Genomic DNA, 23,165 nt, shown 5'->3' on the forward strand with positions numbered 1-23,165 from the left:
ATGTTGTTGAATCAGCTGGTTGACATGACCATGCTGGGATAATTTGATTCAAAACACTACTATTATGAGACAGAGTACTGAGATAAACACAATTGCCCAAAATCCTTCAAGTTCAGCCCATCAGTGGTTCGCGATACCATCAGAAGTGTTTTTAAAAATCGCTGGCGGCCGCCCACCGAACGGCGCAATCAAGATGTTTGAATCAACTTGTGAAGATGTTATTGATTAGGGATTTTAACCCTTGTCGGCTAACCAAAACAGCTGTATGGGAATCAAGCCCCCCAGTGTTGCTAAGCAACCAAGGGATGGATGTCTAAATTAGTCAGTGCAAGTTGTCGGGTTGTGAATTCTCCCGTTACCCATGTATGTGGGCTGTCCTTCCTTTCACACTAGAAATTCACAATTGCCTCTCTCACTCTGTCTCTTTCTATCCCCCCCTCCCATTTTCTGGAATGAGATGAAAAAAGATATTTGAGGAAACAAGGAGGAAGGAATTCTTGCATATTAATATCTGTGTCAGGGTATGATGTCATCAGAATATAGATGGACAAAGAGTTGATACATACAGTGAGATCCCAAAGTCTGAAACCACTAGTGAAAATCCTTAGATTTTGCATTACTTTCTAATAAAAAAATAGAGCATAAAAATGAAATTTGAAACTGAAATTTGCAGAATCAAGCTGAAATGAACTTCACAAGTTGTGCAAAACTGGATGATCCATGAAAACTAAAACATCTCTGACTGTTTGAACAAAGGAGTTCACATGGTGAATGTCACAAATTTGTTTAGATTAGTTAACTAAAACTTTTCAAATTTTTCGTTAATTAAAATAAATCTGAATTATACAAAATATCAATGTATTAGATTAAAATTTATGAAAATGAGAAAAAAGTTGAAGTACTAAAATAAAAAACAAAAAAACAAAAAAACAAAAACATAATTACTAAAACTTAAACTCAAAACTGAACATATAAAAAAAATAATTCTAAATATTAAAGCTGCACTCCGTAGTTTTTCCTATTTGTCGCCATCTCTGTTAGAAATCTGCAATTGCAGTTATTAGCGGAATTATCAACTTTACGGGGGTTGTGCTTCGGCACGACACAGCGCGGATGAATCCAATGTTTTGAGGAGAATGTGCGGCTGTCAGTCGCCGTGCCGGTGTGGATACTGTCATTCGGAATCACAGATTCTACTTTTCGGAAGAATGACCAACATAAGAATTTTCACCGGAAAATGTCATCTGAAAAAGAAACACATCCACTTTTGTTCTGACCAACTAAGGGAAAAATATCATTGCAGTAAATCGTGCTGATTAAATCTATCGATCACTTAACAGCAGAAAAAAAGCTGTCTCTGCGTCTGTTTTGAACCCCCACAAAACACGGTTCACGCCACCTTTCAAAAGCCCTTCAGAATAGATATGTATCCTTGTTTTCGCATGGGCCCGGTTGCAGTCTCTTTTTTTCTGTATCCACTCCAAAGTCCGAAGTCTTTTGCATTTTACAACGGGTGAATCTCCAGTTGTCACTGGTGAGTGTCATTTGAACCTTTCTGGATCCGCCATCAAATTGATAAGTTTAATTATATCAAGTGCTGTGAGAAAATAATCTATAAATATATTTATTTTATATAAATCTATAAATCTCCACCTCCAACATCTTCACACGCAATATAGCCTACTAGACACCTTTATGTGTACAGATATGACGTAATGGCGCAAAGACATGCTCGAATTTCCCGCGGAAATCCACCAGCACAACTGAAATTAAAAACATTATTACAAGCTTACTGTTTTGAACCTTAGAAAAAAACATTACTGGTGACATCTTGAGACAAAAAAATGGCACAAACATATTTTAAGATATGCTAGTTGCTTTCAGTTAAAAAACCTCAAACACGTGTTTTAGACTAGGACAAGGCTTAACCCTTGTCTGTGAAACCAGAGGATTTAAATTTTATTTGTTTTTAAAAATTCCAAATTTAAATAAAAAACAAAAAAATTAAATAAATCCCAAATTTTCAATATGGTCTCAGACTTTTGGACCCCACTGTATATCTCCCAATGTACACTGCTTATTAGATGACTTGGATTGCCGTGATGGACAGAGTGGAACAGTAAATCCAACACCATTTGTGCTTCATTAGAAATCTAAATCCCATCTCTGTGCTCTAATGAGCCAGCAAAATGACAAAACTGACAGCTTCTTATATCTAACTCAACTCATACACAAGTACTAACATGGCAAAATCGTTGGAAACTGGTTTCCAGGGGGAGCTGTAAATGTGCTTTAAGGGAGCAGTTGTGATATTGCCATGATTCAAAATAAAACAAGCTCCATATTAAAATAACCCAACGCAAACCCTGTGAGTTAACTCTCTGCGGACAACCTCCCCTTTCTTCTTCTCCTTCTTCTTCTCTTCGTTCACGCCATTAACAAACCCAGTGCCGATCGCCCTTGCTTCGGTTGCTTTGATTAATCTTTCCTGATAAAGAAAACATCCTTTCATATGTGTCAGCAATTTCTAAATCCTCTGCACATCCAGAGCGGAGCTAAAGATGAATAGACATTTTCACCCAATTAAGGACTCTATACGTAACAAAGAATTCCGTCGGGCCTCCGAGGGGCTGGCCAGCGCAGCTGGTATCCACAGTCTCATTAAATCAATAGTCATTAAATTGCACTTGACAGTGTACCTCAAACTAAAGAGCTCAACCTATTCGATCGAAGCTGGCGCAGGTTTGAACTTGGGTGGTGAACTGAAATCCATCACTCTGTCATGCTTTGAATTTGGTCTTGTTTATAAGCCATGATTAAAACTCAAGATGTTGTATTATATTTCCCAGCGGCCCCAATATCTAATATAGACTGGCAGAATGCAATGTGAGCCTGCGTGTGTGTACGTTTGCATGTGTGCATATGCATAACTTCCCATAATTCACACAATATTTGAGTGCTCTTTGAAATCTGCGCCATTTCAAATGCTTTACCAAGTCGATAATAAGCCAGGCTCCAAGACATCCTTGGCTTCTCAACCTCAACGGCAAGTGCGCACAAGGCAAACTCACATCCCTTAAGCCAATTATTGTGCGGATTCGGGAACCATGGCAACCATTGGGTGGCATTAAATGGGATGTACATTTACATACATAACTACAGTGCTCATTTTAAACATATAGGCATGGTGGCTGGCGCACATAAACAAACAAAACCCAATGGATTTTGGTGGATTTTGGAAATGCAAAGCCTTCCCAAATGGTTTGAATTTGTGAAGATCAAAGCTCCGGCACTGTGCCCTCTGCTGTGGTCTAACATGTGACACGTAATTACCGGATCCCCTGCCACTATGCGCATGAAAATAACAAGCCGTTCCTGTTTCCTCTCTGAGTGACGCATTAGACACAACAGCAAACTGTGCAACTACTGAAGATTGTTCAATCAAAACCTTATAAAAACAATATCAGTGCACAGCTGGCCAGACAGTTCATTCCGTCAAAGGTTCCTTTCGCCTCATATTGAAGCATCCGGAAGCCTGCTGATTCCCATATTCCGCTGATGGAATCTCTATGTTTATGTCAGAGCTGTTACCCAAAGGTATAAGGAAAACCTGACAGCTGTAGCAAAGAAGATGCATAATACTACATCTAGACTTAAGGTCAGTGCTATTCTCCGAATAGCTACACTATTAAAATAAAGGTTCCAAATGGAGGTTTTCACAGCAATTCCATAAGATCCATTAAGTGAACAGTTCTCAAAAGAATCATTTTTATCTTAGGCCGTTTACGCCTGGTATTATTAAGATGTGTTTTGGTCAATCAGATCACAAGTGGATGACGCTAAATACAGCCAGACGGGATTTAAACTTTGTTGGCTGGAGACCCAACTTTGGTTTGAAGACGAAAAATACACCAAGCACAATGTTCTCTCGCCATTCCTGAATTCTAACACACGCACTCACCGCGTTCGGTGTGGTCTTGCGGCTATCAGAGCAAAAATGAAAGCTGCTGCTCTCCGTACGTTTTTCCGTCGTCTCCGAGCGTGTTCAAATGTAAATTGCGCAAGCTTATTTTGTCCATTAGATCGAAAGAGCTGTAAAAACTCATGCATTTACCCACCCATAGAACCTCCCCTCGAAGAAATCAGGACAGAAGTGTTTGAAAGTGGACAAAAGAGATGGATTAAAACACCAGGTGTAAACGGGTATGTGTCAGCCTCGTCTACTTGTGATCCAATCATCTAAAACGCCAACGCATCTTAATACCAGGTGTAAAGAGGGCCTTAGTGTAAAGAACATCTGAAGAACCTTTTTCAACTATAAAGAAACTTTTGTGCAATGGAAAGGTTCTGTGAATGTTAAAGGTTCTTCGTGGAAACCGTTTTCTTTTCTTTTTTTTTTAGAGTGTAGTCCCAGAATCATTATCCCACATTTCCATTTTACATCAATATAGACAGAAAATGAACTGACAAAGCAATCAAAGTCACTCAATGTCATTCATTAAGCAGGTTAACAATTTTATGGCACGTTGGTGAGATGAAGATTAGCATTGCAGGTCTGAAAAACCAGGACAAATGTGACAAAAAACTTGAACGTGACAATTCCAATCAGAAAAAAACGTAGGACTTGATAATGGCCTATATTCAGAAAAGAAAATAGTAGGAATTCTGCTGGTGTGCAAGTGCGTGTATATGGATGAGTCTCCTCTTCCTGTAAGGTCTGTAGCTTATGTAGGTCAGCCCCACTGAGTAACGCTCTCTCTAGATGCATGCTTGGGTTTGGTGCATGAAGCCATCTATAGGGTGCAACGACAATAAGCAATGCCTGTGCACACAACCTTCAGGGCCAAAACATATATCGCTAATATCATATAAAGCATAATGCACATGGATCACGTGTTATATGTGAAAGTCGGTGAAAAATGTACATGCAAAATGCCTGTTATGAATAATTAACATGTAAATGAGTTATTTATGTCGCGTTATCTCCACTCTACATTATACACGGACATATCCGTGGCGTGTGAAGTCCTTCAAAGTCTGATTTACCCAGAGCAGACTTCATTTTATCTAAATCCTTTCGTTTAATGATGTCTAATGATTAATTAAATCTGTTGTGCCTTCCCTGCCTTTAATGAGGCAGATGATTATGCGGTCCGTTAATTGAAACGAGCGCATTCAATCACTGGATTCCTCAGAGTGTGGCTGAGAGTGTCAGAAAAATATACGGATGCATTTTACTTTTGGTAAATTAACACTGACATCTTCTACACGTGTTAGAGCTATGGGAGTAGAGAGTGTCATGTGAGGTAGAAAATAAAATAATTTAACATCTGTTTATGTCCAAAATATTCTGCCGAATATGATTTTTTCTTGACTATATAAAGTTATAGGAAGATATATACACAGTTGCAATTATATATATATATATAGCTGCTGTATTAAAACTACATTTGCTCATTTGCTAAATAACTTTGAATGACCCTAAAAACAATAAAGAGAGCTTGCTTGTATGTTCACTAAAGGTTCAGACGCACAATTATAAGTTAAAGTAAACCACTTCTGGAGCCCTAGAGGCACAAATTGCTGAGGCCCAGTATTATAACACTGCATAATTACAGGAGCCGCTGGAGATGACGTCTGCTGTCTCACTAGCAACAATAGAGGAAACCCATTTTAGCTTATGTTAGCCTTTAGCACATAGTACAACTTTTGCACCTGCAGCATCAGCTGCCTGCCTGACAATGGGTTCATATCATGCACCTTAATAAATGTGATACTCTCTTGTGCATTTTGCTGAGGAATAGCATTTTAAATTAATTAAATAATTTGGTCACGCTCGTTTTCAGTATAATCAAGACTTTATAGGTGTTCCTGTGGCCTAACAGCGGCGTGTAATTTAGCCATCCAAATTTAAAGCTAAACTGCTGCAAGACACAACACAATCACAGCCAATCAAAACATCTACAGAACAAGGCAGCACTGTATTAATATTCATCAAACATAATTCCTCAGCAATTAATCCAGCATGAACCACACATGATTGACTTGAATCAAACTTTGTTTTTGAAGATAATTTTAGTTGTCTAGAAGTCTATATTTCTTCTATAAACTACTATTAGCATTTGGCTTACACTGATTTGAAAGGGTTAGCTCACCAAAAAATGAATATTCTGTTATTAATTACTGATCCTAATGTCGTTCCAAACCCGTAAGACATTTGTTCATCTTCGGAACACAAATGAAGACCTTTTTAATGAAATCTGAGAGCTTTCTGTCCCTTTATTGACACCCTACGCAACTGCATTTTCAAGCCCTAGAAAGATAGTAAAGATATCATTAAAGTAATCCATGTGACTCGATGTGAATTGTCCATGTGAATCGATGTCCATTTTTGGGTAAACTAACCCTTTAAGCATTCAAAGGGCCTGTTTACACCTGGTCAGTTTGTGTTTTCTCTGATCGGATAGCCATCCGATCGTAAAAAGACCAGGTGTAAAGACCCTACAAAATGCTTTCAAACTGGATTTAAATTCGATCACTCAACTTCAAGAGGTGGTTTGAGACGCATTCCAGATGAAATTGGACAAGTGTAAATGCATCTGGTTGTTGAAACCACATATGACAATTTTACTCCTCCCAAAAATGTTAAAAATAATGTGTGAGAGCGTGTTATGACATCTTATTGCGGTATGATAAATAAAATGCAGCTCATATCTGTTGCTTTCACTGACGTCAATTCCGTCAATTGAAGATCGAATTTATATTCGTTTTGCGGAGAAACATTTATGTGGCCAAGTGTAAATGGAAACGTTTGAACAAATCAGCTATCCGATCAGTAAAAACACATGAAGTGACCAGGTGGAACAGGCCCAAAATGTCCAACAGTGTATTACAATTCAGTATTCAAAAATTCCGACTGGAATTCAGTGTGCACACATATTTTGTTGCTTATTGCCAATGGGACTGGTTAGTCTGAAATCAGATTTTAAGTACATGGATACAAATTTCGTTTAATATTTGTCCCTTTTTACATTGCATGTGTATCTTAGGTAATCCAACTTACCAATATCAGCGTCTTTGTGATTCTTTATGGACTCTGCAAGCTCAAAATTTCCAGCAATTATTGCCACCTTTGAAAAAAAACACATATATAACATATTAGATTCATTCATTCACAGGCTCTATCACAATTTTTCTATCCATTTTCCATTTTTTGGCTGAGGCTGCATAAAACTTACAGTCAGACCAACTGAATTAAAAATAAGACCACTGTCACATAACACCTAGATGCAGATTATATTGTTTTATCAGTTGAATGAGTCCTCGGTGAATGAAAAGACAAAGACAAAGTTTTCAAACATTTATGATGTTTTGCTTGTATATAGAGTAATACTTGTGAGCTCTGACACATCACTGTCCTTCACTGACTACCTTTCGCAACTGTCTTGATAACTTCGGATATGTAAAATCTTTGAAGTGACTCCCATGAGTGCAGAACTGTGACGAATGTCGATCTAGAATGACGTAAAAGTCGCATGAACTCCGATATGACTGTTCAGACTGAGGTCACATTGCAAAACATCAGACCTGTATCCCAAATCAGAATCTTAAAGATCAGATTCCATGTGGTTTGTGCTATTCACAATGTCATGAGTCACATACGAGCACATTTACCTGCAGTCTGTAGCCTTAGTGAACTATTCCCAGCAAAGCTTAATGTAACCTCAAAAGGGCCTTTACAGCAATGAAACAAAAAGAAAAAAACTGTTCAATAGCACGACTTCCCATTCAGCAGATGTTCATTTCTATTTAATGGCTTTAATTTTACCACCCTTTAAAAAGCTAGTTACTCAGTCTATTATAAGATCTATAATTTACTCATCAGTCTGGTCACCAAGTCTGGTCGTGAGAACAAAACTAGGTTTGAAATGGTGCACCAAGGCAGAGTAACACACATTACGCTTGTGGGTTTGGGAGTACTAGATTCCTAAGAGTGATAAAAAACAGACTTCATTCACATTAAACTAAATTAGTTGCTAAGATTTACGTAATGAGCTTGGGAAGAACTGCATTCCTTTTCGAATGAAATACAGTGCTTGGTTGCAGCACAGAGCTAATGCTAGATGAGTTAAGAAGAAAAACACAACAGCAAGGTAAGTTAATCAACACTGTAAAGGCCTAGAATTGAAACAAATATTTGAAGAAATTTGTTCAACTGTTCAATACTATTCACACAAACAGTACTATCGTATGAACACACATTATTAAGTAAGAGCTGGAACTTTTCGGTTTGCAGTTGACCCAGTATCATCGTTCTCAGAGTAAAAGGGTAGCTGTAATACAATTTGCTCTGAACACTTTTTGATTTTGCCGGGGAGAAGTTCTGTTTAACCAGGCGGATCGGAGCGTTCCAGAGGAGAGCCTGAAGTTTCATGAGCTGCTTAAATGAGTTGTAATCGAGCGATCGCCGAGGCGTGAAATATGATTTTAGCAGCATGGGATGAATAATACAGCGCATTAAACAACGCATCAAGAGAGCTCTGATATGTACATTACATAAACACTTCACTCCTACGTCAGGTTTGGAGTGAGCAGGGTCAGTTCAAAGCTTTAGAGGTTGTAAACCGAGCAACTAGCACAATGAGGCCAGCCATGAACACTAAATGTAGCACTAAGTGTTGCTAATGTTTGACTTAACGCGTTTGACTGTAGAGCCGACTGCAAAACTAATGATCTCAGCTCTATTTTAAAGTTTTGGAGGTTTGCCATTGGATTACTGTTGCGATATGTGCCATCTTGCTAATAAAAGCCACAGTTTTTCTTGAGGCACAAACAACAACACATATTTGAGTACTGTACAAACCAAGTATTTTTCCACTCTGGATATTGCATTGAAGGTGTTTAAACTTTAACCACAATCCAAAAACCTGGCACAAATGCTGAATGCTACATTGTAAAAAGGCTTTTGCTGGGTGAACAGGTCTGTGCACTATGAAATCAAACTATGAATAAAAACGCAATGAAAGATGCAGCGAAGAGCGGTTATTTGTGTCAAGGAGGTTGCATTTCAAAGGGTTAAGCTTTCATTATGTGGGTGGTCTAGTACAGTATTGATGTTGGCGTGTTTGCTATTAAAGGGTTTACTGTACATGGCATTTTGCTATCAGCATGTGCTTTGAAGCTTTAATAATTCATTATGATAGTGATATGAGGGGTGGCGATTATGGGTTAGGATTATGTCGTTTTAATAGCAACTGAAATCAAAATAATAAAAAAATGTAATTAGAAGTGGGTACTTAAAAGATTGGATCTTAAAATATTACTATTATAATATATCGCAATGTAAAATCAATCATATAAATTAAACATCATAAGCTTGTTCCTGTATCAATCTTGAAACACTTTTATTCGAGCTGTAAATAGACACATCGTTTGTAATTTTATTCCCTTGAAAAGTGTGTAAACTGTGTCTCTGAGGCGCAATCAAAACATTGCTGTTTGATTAAGGATTCCGACCAGCCTCACACGACAACAATGGCTCAACCAATGATGTGAGTATAGGGCGTGGCTATCTGTTTGGAATGGGCGGGGCTATCCAGCCAATTGAGTTTTTTCTGTGTAAATTATTCATAAATTAATAAATGTTCTGCTTAATTCATAAATGTTCCGATTTAGGAGAAATTCCTTCTGCTTGTGTTGGCGCAACTTTATGGTGCAAAAATGAAAGTTAATTTAGTTTTACCTTTTTTGCTAATAATAGTCACTATTAACTACAACGTAAACCCTAATGTTGTCATTAATAAGTGTTACGTTAAGTTAACAATACTTAAAATACAAAGTTTTGGCATCATAACTCAAACAGGTATGTTGAAACTGGAAATTGAATTGATGTTTTAAATATTTAAATTATTCATTCCGTCTCCGTTTAATTTGATTGGTCATGATTGAAGTTCTGCCTGACAACCATGATGATTTGTAGATATTAACAAAAGGCAGTACATATTTAGGTTTTTTATTTTATTTTCCTCACGCAGCAACTCTAACTGACTCATAATGAAGATTAAAAAAGTATGTTAAAAAAGTAGAAGTTAAAATATATATACTTTTTTCTTAATCACCCTGTAGATTTTATTCTAATGTTATTTGTATGAAAACGTTTGAGTTAATAAGTTTCTGTGAGAACATCAGACATGGTGTTTAATTTTCTGGTCAAACCCTGACAAAATGCACTATTGACTGTTGACGCAAAAATTACTTCAGTTTTAACTATATTTCTAATAATAAGTACTAATAACTATTGGCACAAAAAGTTCTTCATACCTATATTTCTAACTCACACTAATGCCACAAAATTGCTTCAGATTTAATACATATTTCTAAGAATACGCGCTGACTACAACAGCAATTTTACGAAGATAAATAATTTAAAAAAATTAATAATAAAATTACTTCAGTTTTAACTTTATGGTGCAAAAATGGCTTCAGTTTGAAATATAATAAATAACTAATGTCTAGAGGCATTGGAGTCACAGCCATTACTGAAGGCAACTGAACAGTTAACGCAACACTGTCATCAGCCCATGGCCACAGACTTGGATCATGTCCATTGCTGTCAGACAAGCAATTGAATGTCACAATCTGACATTTGAGAACGAAACTCCTTAGGTAAACAAACACGAGAACAAGAGATTTGTACCAGGAAAAAAAAAACTCCACTGGCTTATTTCAGTTAAAACATTTAAGAAAAATATAAGAACTGATTTGACGTTCTTTATTTCCCCTATCCAACTCCTAATTATCTGAAGATACCAAACAAATATAATAAAATTATTAATTACCCTCATTGTTCACACATCGAACACACATTGTTCTCTGAGTGCTGTCTTACATAATGCCGGCGCTTTCACTTGACATTCCATCTAATTAATTAAGAGTTCTGCCCGACAGAACAACAAATAGACCCAAGTTCATTTTGCACATTTTTCCCAACACTAAACCAACAAAATATAGCAAACTTCCATGCGCAAGCTTATGTGAAAAAATAGTTTCATTCACTTATTAAAAAGTAGCAAAGCCAACACGTTCTCATACCTGAAAGGGCGTTTGTCCTCTGTAGTTCTTGACGTCTTTGCTGGCTCCACGAACCAGAAGAACCCTGGCACACTTTTCCTTCAGAAGAAAAGCAGATGATAGAGAAATTAATTCAGTGTGATCCACCTCTAACAGATGCTCTACTATCTGTGTTTCTTGACCTTCTAAGAGCAAAATTAGACACGTCAAGAGGTATATCCCATCTCACCCAGATCCAAAAGTGACAGACTTCTCCCTCAGCTTTGGGAAGTCCAATTCAAGTGTGATGCTACAGCAAAGTCTACACCCAAAGAGAAAGGAGAGGGGGTCTCTGCAGCAATGCCTAAGTGCATGTGTGAATGTGTATGTGAGAACCAAAAGCAGAAAGACAGAGAGAGAGAGAGAGAGAGAGAGAGAGAGAGAGAGAGAGAGAGAGAGAGAGAGAGAGAGAGAGAGAGAGAGAGAGAGAGAGAGAGAGATCCAGAGCTCTGTAGCTCTCCAGCCCACTATATCCAGCTGGATTCAACAGCCCACCCACGGAATGCCTCACCACTAAACCGACACACACACAATCGCACACATACACACACCTCCATTGCCTTCTCCTCCTACCTTCCTTCTAATACTAGTTTCACAGCTGCTGCCAGCCCTTGTATATGAGACATAATCACATGTGAGGATGCTTCTTCTATTCCCTGCACATGAAAATATCCCTGGCCTGCATTTGGCACCGGTTACAGGTTCCTCGTTGATATGGTGACGGATTGGCGCAATACGGTTTAATCGCAAACACTCGAGACTCGAGAACCTGACGACCGAGACAAATGAAGCATCTTTCGGCAAAGGTTTCGCCTCGTTGCGGCCGATCGCTTCAAATAACGACCTCATTGGTCGGCTCAGGATGAACACAGAAATACATGATACATCATATGTGGCCACCAGTGACCTCAAGAGCCTCCACAAATCAATAAATGACACTTGCCATCGGCAGGGACATTTTCTCACCTTAAAATAAACTATATTTTCTAGTCATAAGACCTGGGGTGGTGCGATTTGTTTCAACTGTATTTAACAGCATATTTATTTTGATGGCAAACGAAAACGAGGCTGTGAGAGAGAGAGACGTACATTTCGTTCGATTCCGTTGTATAAAGGCCCATTCACACCAAGATCAATCATAACAAACTATAAAGATAACTATAATGATAACTATGTTAGCATCCACACCAACACGCAATAATGTTCTTTTTATTATAAGCATGCACCGCAGTGTTGTCGTCTTCCACTTTAAATGCTCAAGCTTTTTTAAGCAGGATGAATTCTGATTGGCTGTCAGAAAAAAAACTTGAAAAAAAAATCGTTGTGAAAGTTATTTCCATGATATTGTTTCTCTGTGCTGTTATTATTGGTTGTGGAGTGGACTCTGCTATTCTTTTAAATTTAGAACTATATACTTATCCTTGTCATTATAGTTATCATCTTTGGTGTGAACCAAAGTGACACAGTGGATGTGGGATATGACCTATGACACAGCAGGAATATGATGTTATACACAGAGCGACAGTGAATACCGCTATCGCTAGCAGCTCCAGCAGACAATGGCGCCCATGCTGTGACCCCGAGCTGACGGAGCAGACTAGATCTCCCACAGAGGAAACATAAGGTGATTATATGCCTGGCTGCTTAATGTCGCGAACGTAATGGGCCGTTGTCCATTCATAAACACTGAATGCTGGTGCTAATAGTCATGAGCATTCCAGTTCAGATTGGGGTTTATCATGGATAGAATGGGAGACAATGGTGAATACTGAACAGTGTAATTAGTGCAATCGGTCATTGGCATTTATACAAATGAACATGGCATCATTTCCACCCTGAATCTTCCCATTAGACGAATGAGAAAAAAGACAAGATATTTACAGCAAATATTTAAAAAATATTATATTTATATAAAAATGTTAAAGTAAAAACAATTCAATACATATATTTTTTACTATTTTTACTATATATATATATACGCATTTTGCTTAATTTGCTTTAAATTAATTTGCCAATTATTTGCCAATTATCATCAGCATAATATTTCAGCACAATTTTAATTAAAAAGATAACATGAATTTCTGAACTTGGTATGTTTTCTTTGGTCAATGCCACATTTTTTTATTTTTTTTTTATTTTTTATTTGTGACCTTGAAATAGTGCAGAATCTTAAAATTGCATTTGTTTCTAGGTTTAAAAAATATTTATTTTTATTAGGGCTGTCAAACGATTAATCGCGATTAATCGCATCCAAAATAAAAGTTTGTTTTTACATAATATATGTGTGTGTACGGTGTATAATTATTTTCTATATATAAATACACACACATGCATGTATATATTTAAGAAATATTTGCATGTATATACTGTGTTTATATATTTATATTATATATAATTTATATTATATATAAATATTTTATATATAAATAACACATTTTTCTTAAATATATATGCATGTGTGTGTATTTATATATAGAAAATAATTATACTCCATACACACACAACACATATATTATGTAAACACAAACTTTTATTTTGGATGCGATTAATCGCGATTAATCGTTTGACAGCCCTAATTTTTATAATAAATACATACAAAAAATACTACATTCCATTTAATACAATTTTTTTTTAAATATATGTAAATAATATACATTTAATATATACTTTTATATTGTATATATAAATTAATATTATTAATAGCCTATTATTTTATTAGTTTTCCAGTTATTTGTAACAGGTATCATCCATTAAAATGCACAGTTTTCTAAAGAAACGCAGAACTTCGAAAGGTTCTCTTATAACATCTGTCTGTAAACCCCATCCTGCAACCTTTATTTTTTACAGTTCAGTCCCAAAGATTCTCCTAGAAAGCTTCCCTGCTGGACTCAGTCTCATCTCTCTAGTCCTGGGGTGCTATTGATTTCTCCCCCGAATCATATTGATTGTTTTGGTTTTTATATACTCCCATTGACAGTGTTTTCTGTTGCATGACACCAATAACCTCTGTTTATTGACTGGTTAAATGGAGCTGACTCCAAATCATTAAAGGTACTGTGTTGAGTACATACCTGTTTGTACAGGGCGCAAATATGGAGAGCTGTATTCCCAGATGCATTTTCCACACTCATGTCCGCTCCGTAGAACAAGAGGTGCTCCAGGTGCTGGACGTGACCGTATCGACAAGCCTGATGAACAAATGAGAACTAGTTTTATCCTTTTTGTGAGAAAAATAAGAATCTTGTAACAGTTTCAGGTGGAACAAAAGCATTTGTGAGCCTTAAAAATTCAAACAGTAGCCTACGACAGATCCAGAAGTCTTATGAAACATAAAAACATCATTAAGCCTTCAGCACGCTGTCATCTCATATCTTTCAAAGAGTCTGAAAGTAAACCCTACATGCTGCTTTTCCATTTTCCCAGTAGAGTGCGATCAAAAACGCCACAGAAATAATATGACTGGCATCCTGCAGTCCACCTGTCACAACACTAGATGTCAGTACGCCGTCACAACAGGCAGACTTGATGATTTGCTCACGTTAAAACTAGTTTGATCTCATCACCTGTCCATTAATTGAACAAAGCTGCTGTCATATAAAACTGCAGCTCTAGTGTAACTTCCACTGCTTCACTCCACGGTGCATATATTACCCCACGCTCAACATTTTTAGCCAACAGAAAGCTTTAAGAACCCTTTTTATTGAATGACACCAGCTAACTATAATGTGAAAGACAGCGCCACCTGGTGGATCTCGTGCCAGCCGTTCTCATCATGGCATGCGACGCTGGCATGGGCACGCAGCAGGACCTCACAACAGCTCGGGTCTCCACCTACGGTCACTGTATGGTACAGTGGAGTCAAACCCTGACGGTCCTTATAGTCTGGAGACGCTCCCAAATCCAGCATAGTCTACAGAGGGAAGAGACATAGGATTAGATTCTAGTTAGAGAGGAAAACACATTAAATACAGTATTATGATTATGTTTTAGCAGAGAAAGGTTTTTGGAAGGGCCTTAAAGCATGAAATGAACTATTTTTTCTCGTCTGCTTCCTTTTACGTCACAGCTCAAGATAGCTGCTAGTGATGGGTTTGAGACTGTGCGCTGGGACTTTTTTCAATTTCTTTTTTAATGTTCACGTGCGACAAGGCAAATTAAAAATACAATTTGTGCAATTGTTAAGGAGCTATTTCTATGTCATCTAACCCTTTGGCTTTGTTGTTGTAACTTAATGTATTTAGGTTAATACAGTGATGTTAAATTATATTTTTGACTTCAGTTAAAATCAATTCATTTACACTAACGTTCAAAAGTTAGGGGTCTGTAAGTTTTTGTAATGTTTTTGAAAGAATTGTCTTATGCTCACCAAGGCCGCAATTATTTGATCAAAAATACAGTAAAAACAGGAATATTGTCGAATATTATTAACATTTAAAATAACTGTTTTCCATTTTAATGTATTTTTTAAATCGAATTTATTCCTGTGATGCAAAGCTGAATTTTCAGCATCATTACTCCAGTTTTCAGTGTCACATGATCCTTCAGAAATCATTAAAAACACAAAAGAAGATATTTTGAAGAATGTTGGTAACCAGACAGTTGACGGAAGCCATTGACTTCTATAGTATTTTTTTCCTACTTTTGAAGTCAATAGCTACCGTTAACTCTCTGGTTACCAACATTCTTCAAAATATCTTCTTTTGTGTTCAGCAGAAGAAAGAAGTTCATACAGGCTTGGAACAACTTGAGGGTGAGTAAATGAGGACACGATTTTCATTTTTGGGGGAACTTTCCCTTTAAATACTCTGCAAAACGTAATATAAATATGTATGTAAAACAATAGATATGTATGTTAACAAATGCGCTTGATTTTTTCAATTGGTATGACAATGTCTAGGTTTTTATTCAATTTTAGACAACCAAGCAGTTTTATAACTGCATGACTAAAAAGTACATTCCTAGTTCCTAACTAAATGACTACAAGCACTTTTTTTCCAACGAACATTACGAACCCCAGCCTCTCCAGTAATGAAAATAGGAAATCTATGGCTGTAACACATTGAAGTGACATAAACTAAGATTCTGCATGAAGCCTTTTTAAATAAACGACCGGCAAGCAATATACCGTACAATATACTGCAATAAGTGCAACGGCAGAGGGGAAATTGTTTTACAATATTCAAGGCACAAAACAGAAGTGCATCAGCAGTATTATTTCCAATGGAAATGAATTTCCAGAAAGTAACAATGAAATAATGGAGAAAAAAAAAAACTTAATTACTGATTCCTTAAAAAAAAAACAATACAGAGTGTGCTTTGAATGAAAGTATACTGTCAAGGTAATAAATGTACCCTGTGTAAACTCAGCAGAGTCACTGACACCATAAGACATCACTGTACTGCTCTGTTTAAGATCAGCAGCAGTCATTCTTTAAAAAAACAAAAAAACAAAATGACAATCAAGGAAGAGGATCACTCTAACAACACAGCCATAAACTCGTGCCGCCGTTCAGGATGAGGTCATTTATTACCTTGAGAGCTATCTGGTTCTTTGCCCTGGCTGCTTTGTGCAGGGCAGTCATCCCATCCCGAGAGCGGAAATCTAAATGAGCCCCGCCGTTTTTCAATGTAACGATAACCTCCACCATATTGTCCAGGTGGGCAGCAAGGGTTAGTGGTGTCTCTGTGGACCAGAAGCACAAAAAAACAAGTTTATTAATATGTATTATGTAAATCTCTTTTAATATAAGCAAGATATTAATCAAGGGATTTACATGTTTCATCAAAACAATAATTAGACATGTAAAATATACTGGACTATATACTGGATACTTGCCGTCACAGAAACAAAGTAACAATTGTACGATATAATCACATTGTGAGACTGTAATTGTGACTTTATTTGTGACATTAGACAATGCAAATATAAAGTTACCATGTAAAAGTTTAGGGTCAGTAAGATTTTAATACTTTTATTATTACTTTATTAATGAATTAATACTTTTAATCAGCAAGGACATTAAATAGATTAAAATCAGTAAAGACATTTATAGTGTTACAAAAGATTTCTATGTCAAATTTTCTATTCTTTAAACACTAAACTGTTTTCAACATTGATAATATTAATAAATGTTTCTTGAGCATCAAATCAGCATATTAGAATGATTTCTGAAGGATCGTGTGACACTAAAGAGTAATTATGCTGAAAATTCAGCTTTGTCATCACAGGGAAAAAAATGACATTTTAAAATATATTAAAAATAGAAAACAGTTTTAAATTGTAATAATATTCCACAATATTACTGTTTGTTTTTGTTTTTACTGTATTTTTGGACAAATAAATGGAGCCTTGGTGAACAAAAGAGACTTTAAAAAACATTTAAATACAGGTATCTTACCGACCCCAAACGATAGATAGATAGATAGATAGATAGATAGATAGATAGATAGATAGATAGATAGATAGATAGATAGATAGATAGATAGATAGATAGATAGATAGATAGATAGATAGATAGATAGATAGATAGATAGATAGATAATATCAGCCATCATGTCTGTTATCGGACAAAACAAAAAATAATAATTATCGCTAACGGTATTGGCGCATTCCTAACCATACATGCCATGCAAAATAAGACATAACCATTGGATTAAATCAGTGAGTAAATATGTTAATTATACACTTCTGAAATATAATGTAATGGTCTGACCAAACTGTGTTGATAAAAAAGAAATGTAATCAATCAAAAACAGTAGTTTGAGAACAACTAAATAGGGCCTGAATAGCCCTTTATGGGCAATTTGGGAGGTTATCTGATATGGCATCCCCTACCACCAGTGTCCGGGTCATGATAGTTGGGGTCCAACCCTCTCTCCAACATCTTGGCAACTTTGTCCACCTGATGATGTTGGATGTATTCCATAAATTTTCTCAGGTTGACCTAACAGAAGATGTGAGAGAGAACAAGAGAGCAGGTGAGGGGAAACAAGAAACATTGACCGAGGAGGAAGTTAAGGAACAGGAACAAGTGAGGGAAATGAACAGTGTGAAAGGTCTCAGCTCACTTCCTCTCTCATGTTGAGATCTCTGGGACACACATGCCACGATACAAGGCTGGATAAAAATAGATAGGAGAGCAGCTCCCAGTACAGAGACATCAGAGAAAGAGATAGAGAAAGAGAGGGGGAGAGAGAGAGAGAGAGAGGGAGCACAGCTGATCTGGCATAGCTAAGAGATACGAGCGAGCTACGGCATGCTACAAACACAGATCAACATGCGTCAACTCTAACACACAACCAAGCACGCACACAAAGGCCTCCAAGAAGAGAGAGTAATTGCCATACCTGCACAAAAAATTATAGTTTGCATTATTTAACTTCTGGATCCCGTTCTACCAACACTAGCTTTCAATAATTCACACTTTGATGCCAGCTAACAACTTTAAACCCATTAGGCTAACTACAAAGTGGAACAACATTCGCCCTCTTATGTTGCAAAGTGTTTTGTCAGTGTTTTTCCAACAAAAATCATCTAAAACTGGTTTTATTCATTCCAAAATATTATTCATTCAAGATTAATTCAACCAGAAAATGTTTGGTTAAAGGGGTAAATGACTGAGTGGTTAGCATAGTTAGCATAGCATCTACTATCTAGTGTTTCCACCTTTTTTATAGTGGAAAAAGGCATTCTGCATTGATAATCATACAAAAGTAGCCATATATTCTTATAAAATTGGTGAGCAGCTTTGGAGAATATAATGTTTTCCCGTTCAAAGAGATAGGATCTGTAATTGCATGACTGAAATAGCTGCCCGAAAATGACTTGCCTTAAAGAGACTTTACTATAGTTCTACAAAATGCTGAATAAAGAATGAGCATCAGGTGTGTTTTGGCTTTTTATGCTTTTATTTAACTTATGAAGGTGTTGTAAACTGAAGGTTATATTATCCAATTATTTTCATAATTATACAATGCTATTAAATATTGTACTTGCAACATGGTACTTTTATTGTTAGTGAAAAAAAGACAATTTCATACATTTCAACAAATTTACTGTCAACTACAGATGCTGCATCCATAGCGTCTGCCATGTTTTCTCATATATACAATCTTTTCAACATGACTTGAATGCGTTATGAGAGCTATAAGCAAAGATGGCAGAATTCATGTGCCAGCCGAGCAACTGCTATTGAGTTGAATGAGAAGAGTCCAGTTTTCCATGGATTAAGCCAATAAAATACATTTGTATGGGTCAGATCAGGTAGAAATAGCTACCCTTAAGGTGCTGTATGTAATTGTACTAAAGCATAAAAATACCATAATATGTTATACTAGTTCACATACTTATAGTTCACATAATTTCTCTGAAAAACAATGCTACAGCCAGATATTCTCCTCTGAAATGTGCGTTCCGTGTCGGAATTAATGTTTTTGTTTCAGTCTGTGTGATCTGCCAATTTACCCTATAGTATTTCAACACCCCGGGTTGCCAGTTGCTGGAAAACACAGCGCATTGCAGCTAAGGAAGCCAGCAAACGAACTGGGTCAGCGATTGCAGATTCTACCCGACCTAAAAAACCTCAGCATCTATCTAAAAATCTCTAGAGGCATATTAAAACGCAGATAAACTTGCAGCATAAGGCTTGTCTTCTTGCATTGTCAATTGCGCTCAATCCTTCAAGTCTGAGGAGGGCTTGGGAAACAACTCCCTCCAATATTTTGAATTTGGACTTCAACCACTCAATATGTTAATATTACATACTGCACCTTTAAGGTACCTTTTAACTTTTCATAATGAAGTCCCCACTAAGCATTTGCAACTGTTGCATTTATAATTCATCGAAGTGGGATGAATATCTATTCCTCAGAAACAAGGACGTACACAAAGCTGTTCCTACGTCATCCTTTGCAAACCCTGGCGGCTTACGGAGCTATAATATAATAACTTATTAAGGGAGCTTGAAAGCTCAGAGCAATGAGAGGGAGAGTTTTAAATGCTGAGGGAAGCAATGTAGGGACGAGAGATAAATAGGTTGTAAATAAAGACACCGAGCACAGCACAGGAGGACACATAGTGCTGGAAGAAGTCAGCAATTAAAACATGGTTCAGAGCTTCAGGACTGCTTTTGGGCGAGGATCGTGGAATAACCTCCACCGGTGAGTGCAAAAACGCACATGACCACAGAGCAAAAACTGGGCAAAACACTAAAACATCAACATCAATGAACATCTCGACCCAACAGTCCTGCTAAGTCCAAATGTATGCAAATGCATCCGGCCTGCTGCATTATTTAGCAGCAGAATGTAAAATGAATGTTGTATGTCAGATATTCAACCCTAGTGACAATATAAAAAGCAAGATTATAAATGTTTCTTTCCTGTTTTAACAGTCGTATCCCACGACACCCTGTTCTACTTGCAATTAAGGAAATAGCTTCCATTTGATATGTATGTAAAAGACTAAATTATCATAATGAAAAACAAGTTAATCACCACCACCTGCATGTCAAAAATAGATAAATATGCATAGTAGGCTAATCTACATATGTCATTTCAAAATATTTATTTAAAAAAAGAAGTCTCACCTGTGTGTGGAGTTTTTCGATTTGCTTTTCATTGACGTTCGGCTGCTGGTACACTCTGCTCTTGTAGCGGAACTGCAAAATTAAATCAGAGAAAAATATAGTTTTTATGCTGTATTGGTTTACTTTAGAAATGAATACCATCAATATAAAAACATTTTGACAAAAAAAATACACTTATAATATGATTTGTATATGCGACCGGAAGACGTTTGCTAAATAAGTTTGTGGTGTCTTGTAATCCCATGTGAGATGGGCCAAATGTTTGGCATGACTAACTATAATAATCTCCAAATAATATAGCATCAACCTAAAAAAAAGTCCAACAGAAAACAAATATCATGTACATTATTATTTAGAGTTTTATTCGATTTCACGTTTTGTAAGCGAGAGAGCATATAAACAATCTTGATAATGTTTTTAAATTATTTATATAATCTTTAACTCAAACAAATGATAAAATAGAAATATGTTTCATTATACTCCATTTGCAGCATTTTTTTGGTTGGTTGCTGGCTTGATAGTGATATGATTATATCAGGCCCTGGGGCTTGAACGAACAGGAGAACTACAAAGGTTGCTGTTACACCAGCCTGACATCAGCCTTTTCACAGAGAGAGCTGAGAATGCTCCTGTACAGAAAGCACATCTTAAGGAGGACTCCGGCCATATAACGCTGCGTTGGTAGCAATTTAGAGCAGTTATCATCAATGTCAAAACCATTTTGTCATTGTGATCATCCTTGTCATGACTCATGAATAATATGAATATTTTATACTCACAATAAAATAATTCATTACTTATTATTTGTTCTTCATGTTGACAACCACAGAAAACTTTTTCGATCTGTGTATGCAATGTAGCAAGTATATTAAGCTCACAATATACAAAATTATTATGATTATCATAATGATTGTTCATGTTGATTAGCAAAGAAAACAAATCTGATGCTCTTTTATTTGTACTTTTTTTTAAATAAATAAAAATTAAATATAAATCATCCTTTACATAAATAATAGTCAAGTCAAGTCACATTTATTTATACAGCGCTTTTTACAATACATTTTGTTTCAAAGCAGCTTTACAGAGATAACAGGAAAATATGTAAATAATACATATGCATGGTCATATATATTCACAATATCTTTTTAATTACTGATTTTAATTATTGTTTATGTTGATTACCACAGAAAGCAATTCTGATGTTCCTTTAATAAAATTATAAAAGATGATCCTCCTTGACATAAATATTAATTAGACAAGGTCAATTATACTCACAATAAAATTATTTTGATTACTTATATTAATTATTGTTCATGTTGATTACCACAGAAAACCATTTTGATTTGTTCCTTAATTAGAAAAAAAAGGGTAGCACTTCACAATAAGGTCTCATTTGTTAACATTATTTATTGTATTAACTAACATGAACTAACAGTAAGCAATATATTATGTTAATGTTAGTTAATAAAAATACTGATGTTCATTGTTTGTTCACGTTAGTTCACAGTACATTTACTAATATTAACAAATATAACTTTTGATTTTAAAAACGTATATGTTGAGATTAAAATGAACTAAGATTATTGTTCATGATTAATGTTAACTAATGTAATGTTAACAAATGAAACCTTATTGTAAAGTGTTTCCAAATGAAACCTTATTGTAAAGTGTTTGAATAATGAATAAAACATTAATAGCTGTGTTTACAAAAAGCACGTTCAATGAAAGTCTATAGTGCAAGTATACTGGAGTTTTTAAAAGCCAAAATGTTGAGCTCATATTTTGGAAAACCACTTAAATGGAATGTTTTGCACAAAGATGTGTGCTATTTGAGCTTTAAAGTTGCCTAAATCTTCCTTTTAGGGACAGGACTGCTGTTCAAGGCAGATTAACTTCTAGTTAAGCATCTACAAGCATAATTCCTGTGCTTGTTTGTGGAAGTACTTTGCAGATAGTGATGTCCCCTTCTGGCATCCTTGCATGTATTGTGCCACAGTTACATCATGGATCGAGCTTAAGTTGACGTGTTACCTCAAGGCTCGGAACGCCTTTAGTGGAGGGTAGCGGATAGTCTCTGAGGGGTCGTTCTTCCTCCAGGAAACCACTTTCCCTCCCGTCCACGGCCGGCTGGAAGAGCCCGTAGTTGAGCACATCCCTCAGACTCTGTGTGAGTGTACACAGGATCTGCTGCTTAGCAACCCATACTGTGGCATCAGGACTGAACCTCATGGATTTCTGGCAAAGCCACATAGAGAGAGGGAAAGAGAGAGAGAGACGCTCTATCAGCCTATAGCAGGTGTACAGATTAACAAGGGGAAAACATTTGTGTGCTGAGAGAGAAAACAACAGAAGAAAACACAGACTGTGCTTTTTGACATTATTTGGTATTGGTTGACAATGACAATAAAAATTAGTATTATAACACAAAAATGCATTTTATATGTCCCTAAGATCGTAATTTCTTTTTTT

At 36.3% G+C, this 23,165-nt stretch overlaps 1 protein-coding gene across 1 annotated transcript in view; it reads right to left on the reverse strand.

Moving 5' to 3' along the window:
* The window catches only part of shank2b (SH3 and multiple ankyrin repeat domains 2b), a gene marked incomplete at its 5' end in the record, with an annotated part of 78,816 nt that extends 55,891 nt beyond the window's left edge, over positions 1 to 22,925 (reverse strand). The window contains 8 exons of the mRNA XM_079858852.1: positions 7,064 to 7,130; positions 11,092 to 11,169; positions 14,181 to 14,297; positions 14,852 to 15,019; positions 16,641 to 16,792; positions 17,945 to 18,053; positions 20,697 to 20,768; positions 22,728 to 22,925. Coding sequence (XP_079714978.1) covers positions 7,064 to 7,130; positions 11,092 to 11,169; positions 14,181 to 14,297; positions 14,852 to 15,019; positions 16,641 to 16,792; positions 17,945 to 18,053; positions 20,697 to 20,768; positions 22,728 to 22,925 — 961 coding nt within the window. The remainder of the gene's footprint in view (positions 1 to 7,063; positions 7,131 to 11,091; positions 11,170 to 14,180; positions 14,298 to 14,851; positions 15,020 to 16,640; positions 16,793 to 17,944; positions 18,054 to 20,696; positions 20,769 to 22,727) is intronic.
* Between the last annotated feature and the right edge of the window lie 240 nt (positions 22,926 to 23,165).

Source organism: Squalius cephalus (assembly GCF_949319135.1).
Source record: "Squalius cephalus genome assembly, chromosome: 23".
In the NCBI taxonomy this organism is placed as follows: domain Eukaryota; kingdom Metazoa; phylum Chordata; class Actinopteri; order Cypriniformes; family Leuciscidae; genus Squalius; species Squalius cephalus.